Below are 14,267 nucleotides of genomic sequence, written 5' to 3'. Positions count from 1 at the left end.
GGCGGATGCTGGGTTCTATCATGCAGCGAGTAAAAGCAAAGCTCGCATTAAAGGCCTACGGCAGCAACCTTGTCGCAGTAGCATGTGGGCTAAAACATGTCCTAAACAAAAAAATGGGCAGGACTTGCCCAGCGCCCAGCGAAGGCGGTAGATGACTTGCGCGAGGTGTCACCTGAGGTGCAGATCGTGGTGTGCACGGTGCCGGAGGTGTCTACTTTGCAGTAACGTAAAAAGAGCCGTAGTGGCTACTAATGGGCCTATATGAGCAATGAGCCGGGGGAAAGGTCTCCGATTTCGGTTCCTCGGACATTGAACTCTGGTTCATCAATATTGTTACGGGAAGGAAGAAGCGTTCGTCTATTTACAGGTAGCTTTTAATGGCTGAGCCAACAAGCGTAGAGCATCGATCTTGCTAAAACACTTCTTCGTCGTCTCCAAGACCACCATCAGCGTCGTCTTCTTTCCACATTACCGACTGTGACATCACCCCCGTCGGAAAAAGCACCTGATTGGTGCGGCTCATCGGTCGAAGAAAGGTAAGGTTTGAGACGGCTGACGTGGATGATGTCAGAGACGGGTGAAGGCACCGTGGCATTCAGCGGAGACACTTCATATGTGACAGGGGTCACCTGGCGAAGGATGCGGTAAGGGCCATAGTAACGCGAGAGTAATTTCTCGGAAAGACCAACATGCCGAGCTGGATACCATACTAGCACAAGAGCGCCTGGTTCGTAGTTCACGTCGTGATGCCGCTTGTCGTAACGGTACTTCTGGCGTGTCTGGGAAGCAGACAGACGAATGCGGGCAATCTGGCGTGCTTGGGTCGCTGTGGCTATTACATCCCGAGTGTACTCTGTCGGCGAGTCGAGCGTGGTCGAGAGGAGTGTCTCGAAAGGCAAAGTCGGCTCACGGCCGAAGAGGAGATAGAAGGGTGAATAGCCAGCTGTGTCGCCGGAACAAAGCCGGAATAGCCAGCCGGAACAAAGCTGAGCTGGAGCTTGAGCAGGAAGGTCAATGGGAACAGGTAGGGGTAAGTCAAGTTGTACGACACCGGCGGAACAGTCAATCAGAGCAGAATGGGCGGACAAAAAGTCGAGTCCGAGGATCACATTGTGAGGGCAACGTTCAAGCACACTAAACAAAACGGACGTGTGGCGACCGGCGACACTGACATGAGCAGTGCACATTCCAAGCACAGTCGGAGTTCCACCATCGGCGACCTGGAGCAGTCGAGTCGGAGCAGGGGTAAGTACCTTCTTCAAGCGCGTTCGAAGCTCCGCACTCATGATGGAAATTTGGGCTCCAGTGTCGATGAGTGCTGTAACGGGCAAACCATCCACGTCCACGTCCAGAAGGTTCCGATTAGTAGGCAGGGTCAGCAGAGGAATTTCAGGCCGGTGTTCTAGAGCAGCGTCACCTCCAGGAGCTGCCCCAGTTAGTTTCCCGTCGGAGAGCGGCGACGGTAAGCTGGGGATGGAGAGCGACGCAGCTGGGGCGAACGGGAGCGGCGACTATGTGGTGATGGCGATCGGCTGGTCGCGGTGGCTCGAGCGTTGTCAGGTGCGTCTTCAACCTCGGTGGAGAGTGATGGCGGGCGAGGATTCAGTGGGGAGCGGCGGTAGGTGGGAAAGCTTGGTCGTGAGTGGGCTGGCCAGGAACTTCGACAGTGGCGAGAGATGTGGCCCACACGTCCACAGTAAAAACAGATGGGTCTATCGTCATGGGTGCGCCATTCGGCCGGGTTGCGATAGCTCGGATACGGACCGTATTGGCTCCGGTGAACAGGGGCAGAGGCAGCAGACGAAGCAAAGTCAGGACGGCTGGCGGAGCAGATGGATGGAAGACCTACATTCGCAAGTTCTTGGCGAATGACCGACTGAATGAGTGACACAAGCGGCCGGGAATCGTCAAAGCACTGCGTCACAGGCGTGGCAGGAGACGCTGCTTCGATTTCTCGCCGAACGATACGGACGACGTTCTCGGAGGAGGTGGGCTCACGCGGTGGACAAATGTCTTCGCACGTCGACGAAGCTGCGGTATTAGGTAGGCGCGTAAACTGTTGAACTATGCGGCGACTCTTCGCGTCTTCAAAGCGGCGACATTCGTTAATGATCTCATTGACCGTTGTGATGTTCTTATAAACAAGCAGGTTAAACGCGTCGTCCGCGATGCCCTTCAAGACGTGGCTGACCTTGTCTGCCTCTGCCATATTGTTATCTACTTTGCGGCAAAGAGCGAGGACGTCCTGGATATAGGCCACGTACGATTCAGTGGACGTCTGTACACGGGTCCCAAGGTCCTTCTTTGCAGCACGTTGGCGGCCGACGGGTTTGCCGAACAAATCCCTAAGCTTCTGTTTGCACTGGTCCCAACTCGTAATCTCTTCTTCATGTGTTTCGAACCAGACCCGTGCTGTTTTCTTGAGGTAGAATATTACATTAGCCAGCATAAGCGTGTTATCCCACCTGTTGTATGCGCTGACCCGTTCATAATTCTGTAACCAGTCATCGACGTCAACGTTGTCAATCCCGGAAAACATGCCAGGGTCGCGAGGCTGGGCCAGGATGACTGTCGGGGGCGACGACGGGGCCGCGGTTGAACTGTCTCCTTCGGAAGACATGGCGGCCAGGTTACGTCCGCTGCGGAGCTCCGTCTTGCTCGATTACCCCGGCACCTCCACCAATGATGTTACGGGAAGGAAGAAGCGTTCGTCTATTTACAGGTAGCTTTTAATGGCTGAGCCAACAAGCGTAGAGCATCGATCTTGCTAAAACACTTCTTCGTCGTCTCCAAGACCACCATCAGCGTCGTCTTCTTTCCACATTACCGACTGTGACAATATCAAGGCACAGTTTTGCGATCACTGAGTCATGTCTAAGGTGGCCAAGTACAACAACGTCATGAGTACGCTTAACGCGACCACTGCCGCTCTGGTCCGCTGCATTGGCCTAGCTCCTCCACCAGATGATCAGTACGATACCCTTAGGCGGGATTACTACGGCACACCGCCGACTCGGAGTTGCGGCGTATTTAACAGCTCCTCTCATTGGTGGAACTTGGTGACAGAAAACTGACTGTGCTGCTTCACCGCATGATGCAACTCCTGGGCACCAGTCCATCATCAACAGACTAGAAGATCTTTCGGAAGCTCTCCTTACAGCTTCTTACGAACCAGGTACGCTTCATTTTATATCCCTCACCTACTACGACGCCTCTCGAGGTCTTAGCGACGATGGCAGACGAGATTATGGATTCTTTCCATCCTGCGATATCCACTGTTGACCGTTGTAATGCACCCATCGCGACACAACCCCGGTTACAGCAGCACTTCGATGAACCCCACAGTTCAAACATGCAGATTCCCACACAAGTAGAGGAGCTAACTATCCAGTTGGCTGCCTAGCACTTTCGGGCGAATAGTCATGAGCAGCGGCATCGGTCGCATGACGAAAACGTGTGACGCCCTCCGTCTCCCTTTATTTGTTGCTATCACGCCGGATGTGGCGTGTTGCTTTCACGCCGGATGTTCATGGAAGTGCCATCCGCCTTGCAACTTTCTGGGAAAGGGTTGAACCAGTCACTGATTACCGCTAGTGCTATTGGCTCTACATCAAGCCGTCTTATCTGCATCACCGACCGTGTCACGAAAGTTCGCAATCAGTCTCATTCCCCCTACTTTTCAACACCGCAGAAGGCATCGCAATGACACATCTTTTGTCAGTGCCGTCAACGGCTCCAACATTAGAACTTACGGTAAAAAATACGTCATTCTTGAGTTTGGTATCCGATGCCCTTTTCGTTGGCTATTCACCGTCGGTGACGCCCGGTGGTCGATCAGCGGCGCTGATTTTCTTTGGAAGTTTAGCCTTCTCGTTGACGTTCGCAGCTGCGGCCTTATTGGCAACTCAACAAACCTGTCCGTACAAGGTATCATCACGTCTGCACCACGTTCCCGTCGCGTATAAGTACACACCCAGGTACCGAAACCATGGTCCACCATCCTGCTGGAATTCTCAGAGCTGTTCAAGCCCACCTTGCCCGATCGTCCAATATTTCACAACGTCACGCACCACATTGCGACTAAAGAACCGCAGTAAACGCCCGACCTCGTCGCTTAGCGCTAGACCGTCTGAAAATTGCAAAGCAAGAATTCGAACACATGCTCGAGTTCTACTTCTTTTGTCCTTTCGCTAGCCCTTGGTCATCTGCTTTACACATGGCGCCAAAGAAGACGGGTAACTGGCGACCGCGTTGGCATGACCGCGCATTAAACAAAGTGACGATTGCAAATAGGTATCCGATACCTCACATCCACGAGTTCGCCGCATTGCTGCACGAGTGCGTCTTATTTACCAAGGTGAATCTGTAAAAGCCTACTATAGGATTCCCGTAAAGCCTTCGGACATTCCTAAAGCGGCAATAATTACCTTTTTGGAATGTTTGAATACGTCTGCATGCCATTCGGCCTCCTTAATGGGGCTCAAACATTTCAGCCATTCGTCGACCAAGAGTATTCCGTGGCCTGACTTGTTGCTTTGTGTATTAAGACGACATTCTTCTATTCAGTGACTCTGCTGCGGAACATGAATCTGACCTGCGCGATGTTTTAACGCCTCCGTAAATATGGTCCTGTTGTAAACATATCGAATAGTGAGTGCGGCGTTGCTTCTCTCGATTTGACGGGCCATCGAATACATGAGCAAAGCATCCAACCCGTCCCACCACGTGTCCAGGCCATCAAAGATTTCCCACGTCCGTCTTCCACCAAGGAATTACGGGTATTTCTGGGCCTTGTCAATAACTATCGCGGTGTCATTCCTCTTTGCGCTTCAATTTTGCAGCCTCTCCGCATTCTGCTTTCTGGCGCACCACCAGCCAGTACACCTATACCGTGGACTAACGTTGCTTAATCTGTTTTTATCTCTGCCAAGAACACCTTTGCTAACACTACTGGCACACCCGCAACCAGACGCGTCGTAGTCCGTTACAGCAGACGCCTCGAACATAGATGTTGGTGCCGTGTTTCCACAACTGGTTGGCAAGAAATGGCAGCCTATATCTGTGTTTTCGAGGAACCACTGAGCACGTGGAAGCTGACACGGCAAGAATCTGGATACGGCCCCTTCGGTCGCGAATTGCTTGGGCTCTACCTCGCAGTCCGCCACTTCCGTCACAATCTCGAACGGCGTCAGTTCTTTATTCTCACTGAACACAAACAACTCTTTTATGCTATTACCTCCAACAGTTCCTCGCACACTAGCCACGAAATTCGCCAGCTAGCACATATCTCCGAATTCGCTGCTTATATTCGGCGTATCAGTCGCGCCGGCAATCCCGTCGCTGAGACTCTGTCACTGATTCATAAAATGCAAGCCAAAGAAATCGCTCCGGCATTGACTTCGTCCGCCTCATTACCTCTCAACGCAATGACCGTGAACTTCAAAGACTCCGCACTGCCAACTATATTCTGCGCTTTGAAGATATCCTACTGCCTGGCTGCAACGTCGGAGTGATATGCGACATGTCTACGGGTCATTTTCGACCGTACGTTCCACAACCATATCGGCAGGAAGTTTTTGACGCACTACACTCATTATCACGCATTCCACTACGTGTCACACAACGTTTGGTCACTTACCGCTATCTTTGGCCGCGTATGAACACTGAAGCCCGTTGCTGGTCGCGGGTATCCATGCCGTGCCAGCGTTCTAAGGTCAGGCGACACACTATGAGCGTGCCTGATCATTTTCAACCACCAGACGTTCCGTTCAGCCACGTTCACATTAATACAGTTGGTCCGCAACCACCGTCCTCGAACCAACGATACATACTCATTTGTATCAACCCCTTCACACTCTGGCCTGAAGCAATGCCACTGTCTCAAATTACTGCAGAGTCGCTAACGAAGGCAATCCTAAATACCTGGATTTCTGCTTACGTCGTACAATACATCATAAGTACAGACAGAGGAACACAATTTGACTGTTCCCTCTTTCAATCCCTCTACCGTCTTCTAGGTGTAACGCACATACGAATGACAGCTTGTCACTGGCTTGGTAGAACGCTTCCAACGTCAAATAAAAGCAGCACTTTAGGCACATAACTCCATGATTACTTATACAGAGCGCCTGTCTTTGATTCTACTACGTCTTTGGCGTGCTCTGAAAGCAGATCCACAGTGTTCCTAAGCAGAAGTCGTTTTCGGCGTGACACTTCACTTCCTCGTAGAGTTCTTCGCCTCGGAACTGTCGTCTGCTGACCTACAATCTAACGCAGACCGCCTTCACATTACATGGACCAATGTTATACCACCATTGCTTCGTAACGACCGCAGAAATCTTTACATGAGCCCATCTTTACTTCATAGCAGTCACGTATTGATCTGTCACCGCACTACTCCCGCTCCCTATGCTCCCTACGACCATCCATTAAAAGTCCTCAAGCGTGAACTCAAATTTTTCTAACGTCAAACGCAAAAAGTCACTTTACATCAACCGCGTGAAACCAGATGATCTAGACTCTGGCAGTGTCATGTAAACAACTTAAACCACTCAACGGCAGTGCCTACATCGCTAGGGGGGAGCAATGTAGTGTACAGTATTCATAGAGCCCCATGGTATAAAAAGAAGAGACTACACTAGCGCCATCAGGCATATAGGCTGGACGATGGCAGCCGTGACATCAGCCCAGTCATCTCTATTATAAAGGGCAATTCTTTGTGGACCTTCTGTTTCTACAAGTGGAAAGAAAACTTGGCTGCGTGTAACGTATTTCTGAACCAGAAATAATTGCACAGATAAAAATCTACAGTTAGTAGAAGGCCAAAGTTCCGATATTAGGAATTTTGGGAATGATGCTGAAATTATTGTATAAGGTGACATGGATGCCCACATACAGTATGTAAGTGGCTATACCGACGACAAAGGAAGGTCAATGCAAGACCTTTGAGAGCAACATAACCTCGTTATTGTGAATACATGGCATAAGTGTGACGGGCAGACCACATGGGAAGCCGGAAACCGGCCACCGACCATTTATAACTGTCGGATGAGAGAAGAATTGAAAGATAAATTGAGAGAAATGGTCATTGGCGAGGAAGGGTATAGCAGCATATGGTGGGACCATAAACGCATCATATTTAAAATTATATATGTAGTTAGGGAAGGGAGCAAGGAGAAAAATTGCTATTCCAAATGTGAACGCTGAGCATATAACAAATATATTCACAAGAGCCGCGGAATAACTTAGCAAATGGTCAAGCAAAGTGTGGGAATATATTGAACTACTAAGTGTAATACCGACAGAAATACGGAAACGGAAGCAACATGCTCGTTGAAAAGGAAAAATGAAACTGAAAAGCTTGTGGAACAGGGAGATACGAGAAGTGATTGCCGAACGACAAAAAAGCTCCGTAGAGAACAGGCAGACAAAAAAGCACATTTGCCAAAGGTTGAGGTAGATAGAAAATGGGAAATATACCGGGAGAAAAAAATCGATGGTTCGAATACTAGTTCAAGCAAAGATGAAAGGGGAAGGTGAATGTTAGATTTCCGAAATAGGCGAGAAAAAGAAGGTGGTCTTTGAATGCTTTGATGCCACAAAAACTGATTAGGTAGGAAAACTGCAACAATATAACCTATCTAGATGAAGACGGAAGTAAACTGCAAGGGGACGCGGCAATTAGTTACATCCGAAAAATAGCAGCCGAATCTTTCCAAGGCAATGACGAGGTTATATTTGAAGAAAAAAAGAGCATGAAAGAGTAAAACGAGCTGGTGCTCACAAATTTCAAATGGAAGAAAGCCGAAGAGAAAATTCCTAAGCGCACAGCCCCAGTGCAAGGGGAGGTTCTCATTAGGCTGATAATTGAACTAGGTCCAAAAAGTAAGGAAGCTCTTTTGAAAGTAGTAGATAAAAACCTTAACAGTTAAACGAATACCAGAGGGTTGGCAACAAAAGAGAATTGAAGTGAAGGGGAGAGAGATGGAATTCACTTGCATAGACCATTGACCATTACATCGCCAATATAAAAGTTAGCAATGCAGACATATAAAGCTGCAAGCATGGACAGCGAATAATGACACTTTGGGAGAACTTTATAATGGCTTGGTAATAGGTAGGCGTCTGGATGATAACTAATTTTTCCTTACTCAGTAAATTATTATATTCAGAGTAGAAAGGAAATCGTTATATGTGGCCTTTTTAGACATTACATGAACGTATCACAAGTAGATCGCTACACTTTGTGGTATATTCTGGAAGGGGAAGGCTTGGGCAATGATTGTTTACAGCTTTGCAGATGAATTTAATAGAAAAAAACATCGTTCGCGTAGAATGGAAATGGATGTGTAGCGAGGAGAAAGTTGGTGTCACAAGGAACTGAGGCTGGAGTGCCGTTTATACCACCCACGGCTGTTTATGTGCACATGATGAGAAGGAAAAGGGCACTAGATGAACGTAATATCGAGTTAAAGCTCTCATACAAACAGGCGGGTCCAATAATACAGCACCACCTTCCGGGTTTGTTTCTTGCGGACGACATTGTGTTGCTAGCTAACAAGCAAAGTGATATCCAACGTTTGGCTAATAGCTGTGGGCATGAAGCTGAGAATTTAGGTTTGAAATTTACCGTTGGAAAATTAGGTATTACGGTATTCAATGAAAACAGTGAACAGACAGTGGCAATACTGAATGAGGAAATACCTCGGGTGAAAGAATATAAATACTTTGGTATGTGGATAAACGAAGGCAATATACATACGGAAACACACAAAAAAAAACAATATCAGTAAAAGGGAAGAGAAATGCTGCCATAATGAAGCACAGAGAACTAGGGATATACAATAGGTACGAGGTGCACTCGGTATTGCGCAAACGTGTAATGTTTCAGGACTTACTTTTGGAAATGCGGTTATTTGCTTGAAATCAGGGCTACATTCAGGGCTCGATGGTAACCAAAGGTCAATAGCACTGGGCGCCCACGGGAAGACTACAAATGGAGCTGTGCAGGGTGATACGGGCTCGACATGTTTTGAAGTGAGGGAAGCTCACAGTAAAATTGATTATGAAGAACGAGTGAGGAATATGAAAGAAAGTAAAAGGGCTGGGAGAGTGTTGATGTATTTGTACAGAAAAACATTGATTCACAGTGGAGGAAAATAACTAAGAACGTTACCAGCAAGTATTATTTATTTATTTATTTATACTGTAACCCTTAACAGGCTCTTACAGTAGTGGGAACAAAAAAAAATGAAGTACAGATTGCTAACAATAAAAGAAAAAGATCCGAAAATAAGAAATGAAGCGAAAAAATCCCAAAGCAGTACAGACTAACAGAAAAGGGTACACGTTATACTCTGATTTCGGAATAAGAACTGCAAGCGGCATACACAACAGAAGCTTAAACTAAAAATAACTGCGATCAGCATACACATGAATCATACACTCCATGCGCAGTGCTTCTTCTTCTACGACGGCGCAACCTACGGGTAAAAAAAATTTGACAAAAATGTGATGACAGATTCTGAGGACACAATGCCATGTGACAGTTTATTCCATAATTCTATGACTGACGGAAAAAAGGAATACTTGAATGTATTACAGCGGGAGATATATGGCCTGATACTCTTGTCGTGGTTTGTTCTGGTTGAGGGCTGGTATGGTGGTTTTAGGTACTCGTGTTTGCTTAAATTAACCTTGTCATGATAAAGAAGGATAAAGAAGGTAGAGAAACTTTTAGGCAGCAGCGCGTCGGGGAATCGCCAATGTTTGAATATTTGCCCTCTTGCGTAGTGCGGTTATGCTGACGTCACGTGAACACTGCGAATACACAAACCGGACAGCTTTATTTTGAATTCCCTCCAGTTGATTAAGAAGGTAGATATGGTGCGGATTCCAGATAATACAGCCGTATTCAAGGATTTGCCATACAAGGGCTTTAGAAGGTGGCAGTCCAAGTTTCCTGCGAAGACGTCCCAGCTGTCTATATGCTTTTGTGCACGTCTGTTTATTGTGAACGTCCCATTTTAATGTGTTTGTCACGGTAACACCCAAGTATTTAATGTGTCGGTTTCTGTTGCATGTAATCCAATTATATGATACGCAAATTTTAAGGGTACCTTTTATCGAGTTATATACATGGCTGAAGTTTTTGCTACGTTAATTGCCATTCCGCATTTTTGACACCATCTGGCAATGCAACAAGTATGGTGAACAACATGGCAACAAATAAACCCAAGTAGAAAGTCTGAGAGGCTGAGGTAACCTCACGGGCGAAAGTAATGGAAAAGAAACCTGCTGTGAGTAACTACTTAGGCAAAATAAAATGAGCAAATGAACAATTTATGACAACTCAAAGCGACGCTTATTACTTTTCCAAGCCAGATCAGGATGCCTTAGAACACGTACTTGGAATTCGAGATATAGGAACGAAGAAACATTAGCTTGCTGCGGTAAAGCTAGGAAAACAATAGAGCATGTTGCATTAAAATGCGAAGATATCTGCCCAGCGGTCGATTTAGGAAGCTCTCAGCTCCTTGAGTCCTTGGGTTCAGCGAGAGCAAGGATAAGTATGCATGCCCGGAGTATAGATTAGTAAGCCGTGATAGGAATATCGGTGTAAAAAAAATTCGGCAAATAACAATGAGCGTACGCATGCAAAAACAAAGTTCACAATACGCGTTCAGTAATTTTCGTTATGAGAGGTCATCGTCTTATGCGCATATATTGTGCGCTCCTTCATAATGTGTATATAATCATCATCATGTCTGTAGCTTTCTTCATCGTGCATTTACGCGTATCATCATAGTGGACTGTGCCAAGGGTCCTTCGCCGCGGTCTCCCGGGCCCATAAAAGGTTGGTCCTTACCGTGATGTCAGAGTGTTTCTTTTTCCTTTTCTTTTTATTTCCTTTTTAACATATGTAGAACTATAGGCAATATAATAACAATAGCCAGGTGGTGCAACCCACCGCTCTGTTCCAATGGGAACGCTCATAGCAACAATCCATCCATCCATCCATCGCGGCCGAAGCATGAGGCCACGTTCCTGCCAAAAAGCTTGCCTTCCTAGCATAGTGTTTGTCGACAGCGGTTCGACGTAAACGTTACGGTTACATCAGCTGCAGTTGCCGGGAAGCTGTCAGGAATCTTTGAATGATGTTACGTTCCACTCTTAAAGGCGAAGCTTAGGCGTCCTCCAAATTTTTTACGAAGAATAGTAGGCTGCTGTTACGATGTGGTTTGGAGACCAGACCTAATTGTGAGAGTCAGAGACAGCTCCGAGGTCGGAAAGAAAGGAATGGCGCAATCACCCCACACAAACACGTATTGAAACATACAAATGCAAGTGCGCGGCGACAGGGCATTTCGGAAAGCGAGACGAAGCGTCCCTACACAGCGTTAGCCCGACTAGCACAACGCACTCACACTTTGGCGGGTGGCGCTTCACTCAATGAGTTGCACAAGCGAAGACAGCAGGCTATCTCTCGCAGACTCTTCTTTGTATGGTGGTTGACAGGAGGGAAACCCGTGTTGTTAAGAGGTCCCTTCGCGCGTTCGCGTTTAACCGTTTCCCTCCGACAGCTGTTACCCTCCGAACACTGACGCCCGACCCAAGCCAACGCGCCTTCCTTACCCAGCTTCTCAGCACCACCTGTTCAGCCGACTTGATGTGTACACGCTCTGTAGGCTGCTTGAGCCACATGTTATTTGGTGATTTGCTCCGCGCTCTTTTAACCCATTACCTTTAAGTGCCCCGTGTCGCAGAAAATCCGGTGCCGGCGTCCCACGTGTAGAGTCGATCGTCTTTTCCCATAAATATAATTCCGAACCACGCATACCCAATCACTTTACTATCACCAAAGCTACGCATATCTTGCCTTTGGTTCTTTACAAGGTTTTTGTTTCGAAATTTTGAGAACACAGCCCACAAACAAATGTCATGAAAAAAATACAGTCGTTGCACGTCTTTTAATTTAGATGTTCTCAGGCTGAAATATTTAAAAAAATGAGAAAGAATGAAAGGAGATCGGCGCGGGCAAGAGGCGCCGTCTCTACCAGGAAGCTCGCCTTCGTGTATAGCGTTAGCCAACTCTTGAAGGCCAAACTGAAGCTTCAGCCAAACTTCTCTGACGTTTGCTTATCTGCAATTTTCTTTTTTATTCAATATTTTTTCATGCTACGAACACACGAGCAGCGAGGAGTCGTCCTGTAGTAAACGGTGTGCGTGCTGCGGAGCACGTGCTTCCATATTTTTAAGGTGCTTCGTCGTCGTTTTCTAGGTATCGCAAGGCGCCTCACTACAGCTGCGTATTTGTCGTTTCGTGTGACCACACTATATAATAAATTTCAGACGAGAAGTACAGCTGCAATTGCTTTTCTAGACTCATAAGATGCACAATTTAAACTGCAAATCTTTCCATGTGGCATAAGTAGAAAAGATGAGCTGAATAATGAGCTTCATTGTATAATTATAACAAAAAATGAACCCTGTTATACAGCGATAAAAACGATACAACTATGCTACGATGAAAAAGTATGCTTGCGGCATCCTGGCCAATCGAGGACAAAAAAAAATAAAAGCTCTGTTTGTAACCATACAAGTATCAGTCCGTTGACATATGTTCCCCTTGGAAGTTGCACTTCAGAAAGCTGTCTTTGGGAGTTGTCTGTACAGTACACTGAGAAATGCGCCAAGATTTTCCGTCTATATCACGTCCACATTAGAGACCTTGATTACGCGTATCTTTTATCTTCCGAGCTATACACGTTTTCTGAACTTACGACACCATTCTTAACCATGCTATCTTCGTCTGTACACCACTTCCCACGGCACTGGCTCCACTGTTCTAGGTCCCTAAAGTACTAGTCACTCTAATGTCTACCAAAATAATAGCTAAATCATATTACTGTGAAATCTATACCACTATTTTCTTGCGTCTTCAAGTTACATATGAGTTCATTCGATCGATCGCGCGTTACACTGTCCATATCATCTCAGGCTTGCAAGCCCTCAATCCGCTAAGGGACATCATATGCTGATTGTTTGCGAAATTTTCAAGTAACGTGTTGATGTCCATGTCCTGATATTCAAGTTGCGCGACAACGGACATTTTTATTCTGAATTAATTTCTTTGTCTTTTGGTGCTGGCCTCTAAAGAGTATTCGGCTACATAAATATCAGGATCATGAAGGTGGCATGAAGCTCTCCACCGATGTTTCACGCAATTGTTTTAGACGTGGATGTGTTCTTTAACACCTTACGCATAATGATCATCGCCCAATGGCCGCCGCCAATTTCCCTATAACTTCGTTCTGCAATGAATGCTTCGGTAACTCCGCGTATACGTAAGTTTGTATCCCGATTTTTCTGTGTGCACGTATTGAGAATGTCAACACTAATCAAATATTTCGTTTGCAGCCTGCAAACAGCACCGATACCCTTTACCTCGTGGGCCACTCTGTCGATTTGTTCAAATGGAGGCTAACATGCGTAAGAACAAACTACACCAGTCGGCAAAGTGAAGTGGTCAATCGGAATCTGATTTTCAACTATACAAAAGACGTGAGCAAAATTCATTTCATCTATTACAGCATTGCTTTTGCTATTAATTTAGGAAGGGTTAGCCCGGACATTCCCCAGTTGATCCTTTTAGCACATCGTGCTCGGTAGTGCCCCCCTCCCTCGCCATTTCAATTTATATTCGAAAACCATTCAATGCCACTTGCATCACCGCAATCAACAGTAATTCGATTACATAAGACATATGTTAAATATTAGAGTATTTTCATGAGCATCACTAATATACACTTCATTAAACGCTCTTCATAAAACGCTGAAATCGCCGGGCCCTACTTGTCTCGGCGATTTCATAAATTCAACGTCAGCAAACTGGATTAATACAGATTGGAAAAGTTTTACGTTAAAGGGCCCAAGAATACATTGACGAGTTTACTTCGAGGCTCACGTACACTTTAAGAGAACTAGTCTACAGTCTGGACTGTGCTACCAGCAGCAATATATATGAGGGGAAGTAAAGAATAAAGGGACTTTTGCAATTTTCCGCACTCGAGTGTGTTAACACTGCTAGTTTCCAGCGTTGAATTGGCCTCCTCATCAATACTTCTACGGAACGTGTCATTCTTATTCCCGCGATAGTCGTTAGGGTGTAGCAGACCATTAAACATGTCAGTTCTATTGTCGATCCGCACTAAGGACGAAATGAGGGCAGTGATTCGCTTTTTGTTTGCATAAGGTGCTAAACCTTC

The 14,267-nt window shown here is 46.4% G+C and overlaps 1 protein-coding gene across 4 annotated transcripts in view; it reads left to right on the top strand.

Moving 5' to 3' along the window:
* Positions 1-14,267, top strand: part of LOC142591081 (japanin-like) — an 88,297-nt gene that overhangs the window by 26,279 nt on the left and 47,751 nt on the right. For 2 of the 4 annotated variants that reach the window (XM_075703449.1, XM_075703450.1), the window contains one exon: positions 13,420-13,563. The exons of the other annotated variants lie outside the window; for them this stretch is intronic. In XM_075703449.1, coding sequence (XP_075559564.1) covers positions 13,420-13,563 — 144 coding nt within the window. The remainder of the gene's footprint in view (positions 1-13,419; positions 13,564-14,267) is intronic. 4 annotated transcript variants of the gene reach the window in all.

Source organism: Dermacentor variabilis, chromosome 8 (assembly GCF_050947875.1).
Source record: "Dermacentor variabilis isolate Ectoservices chromosome 8, ASM5094787v1, whole genome shotgun sequence".
In the NCBI taxonomy this organism is placed as follows: Eukaryota; Metazoa; Arthropoda; class Arachnida; order Ixodida; family Ixodidae; genus Dermacentor; species Dermacentor variabilis.
Note: the sequence above shows the minus strand (reverse complement) of the source record. Positions and strands in the feature narration are given on the sequence as shown.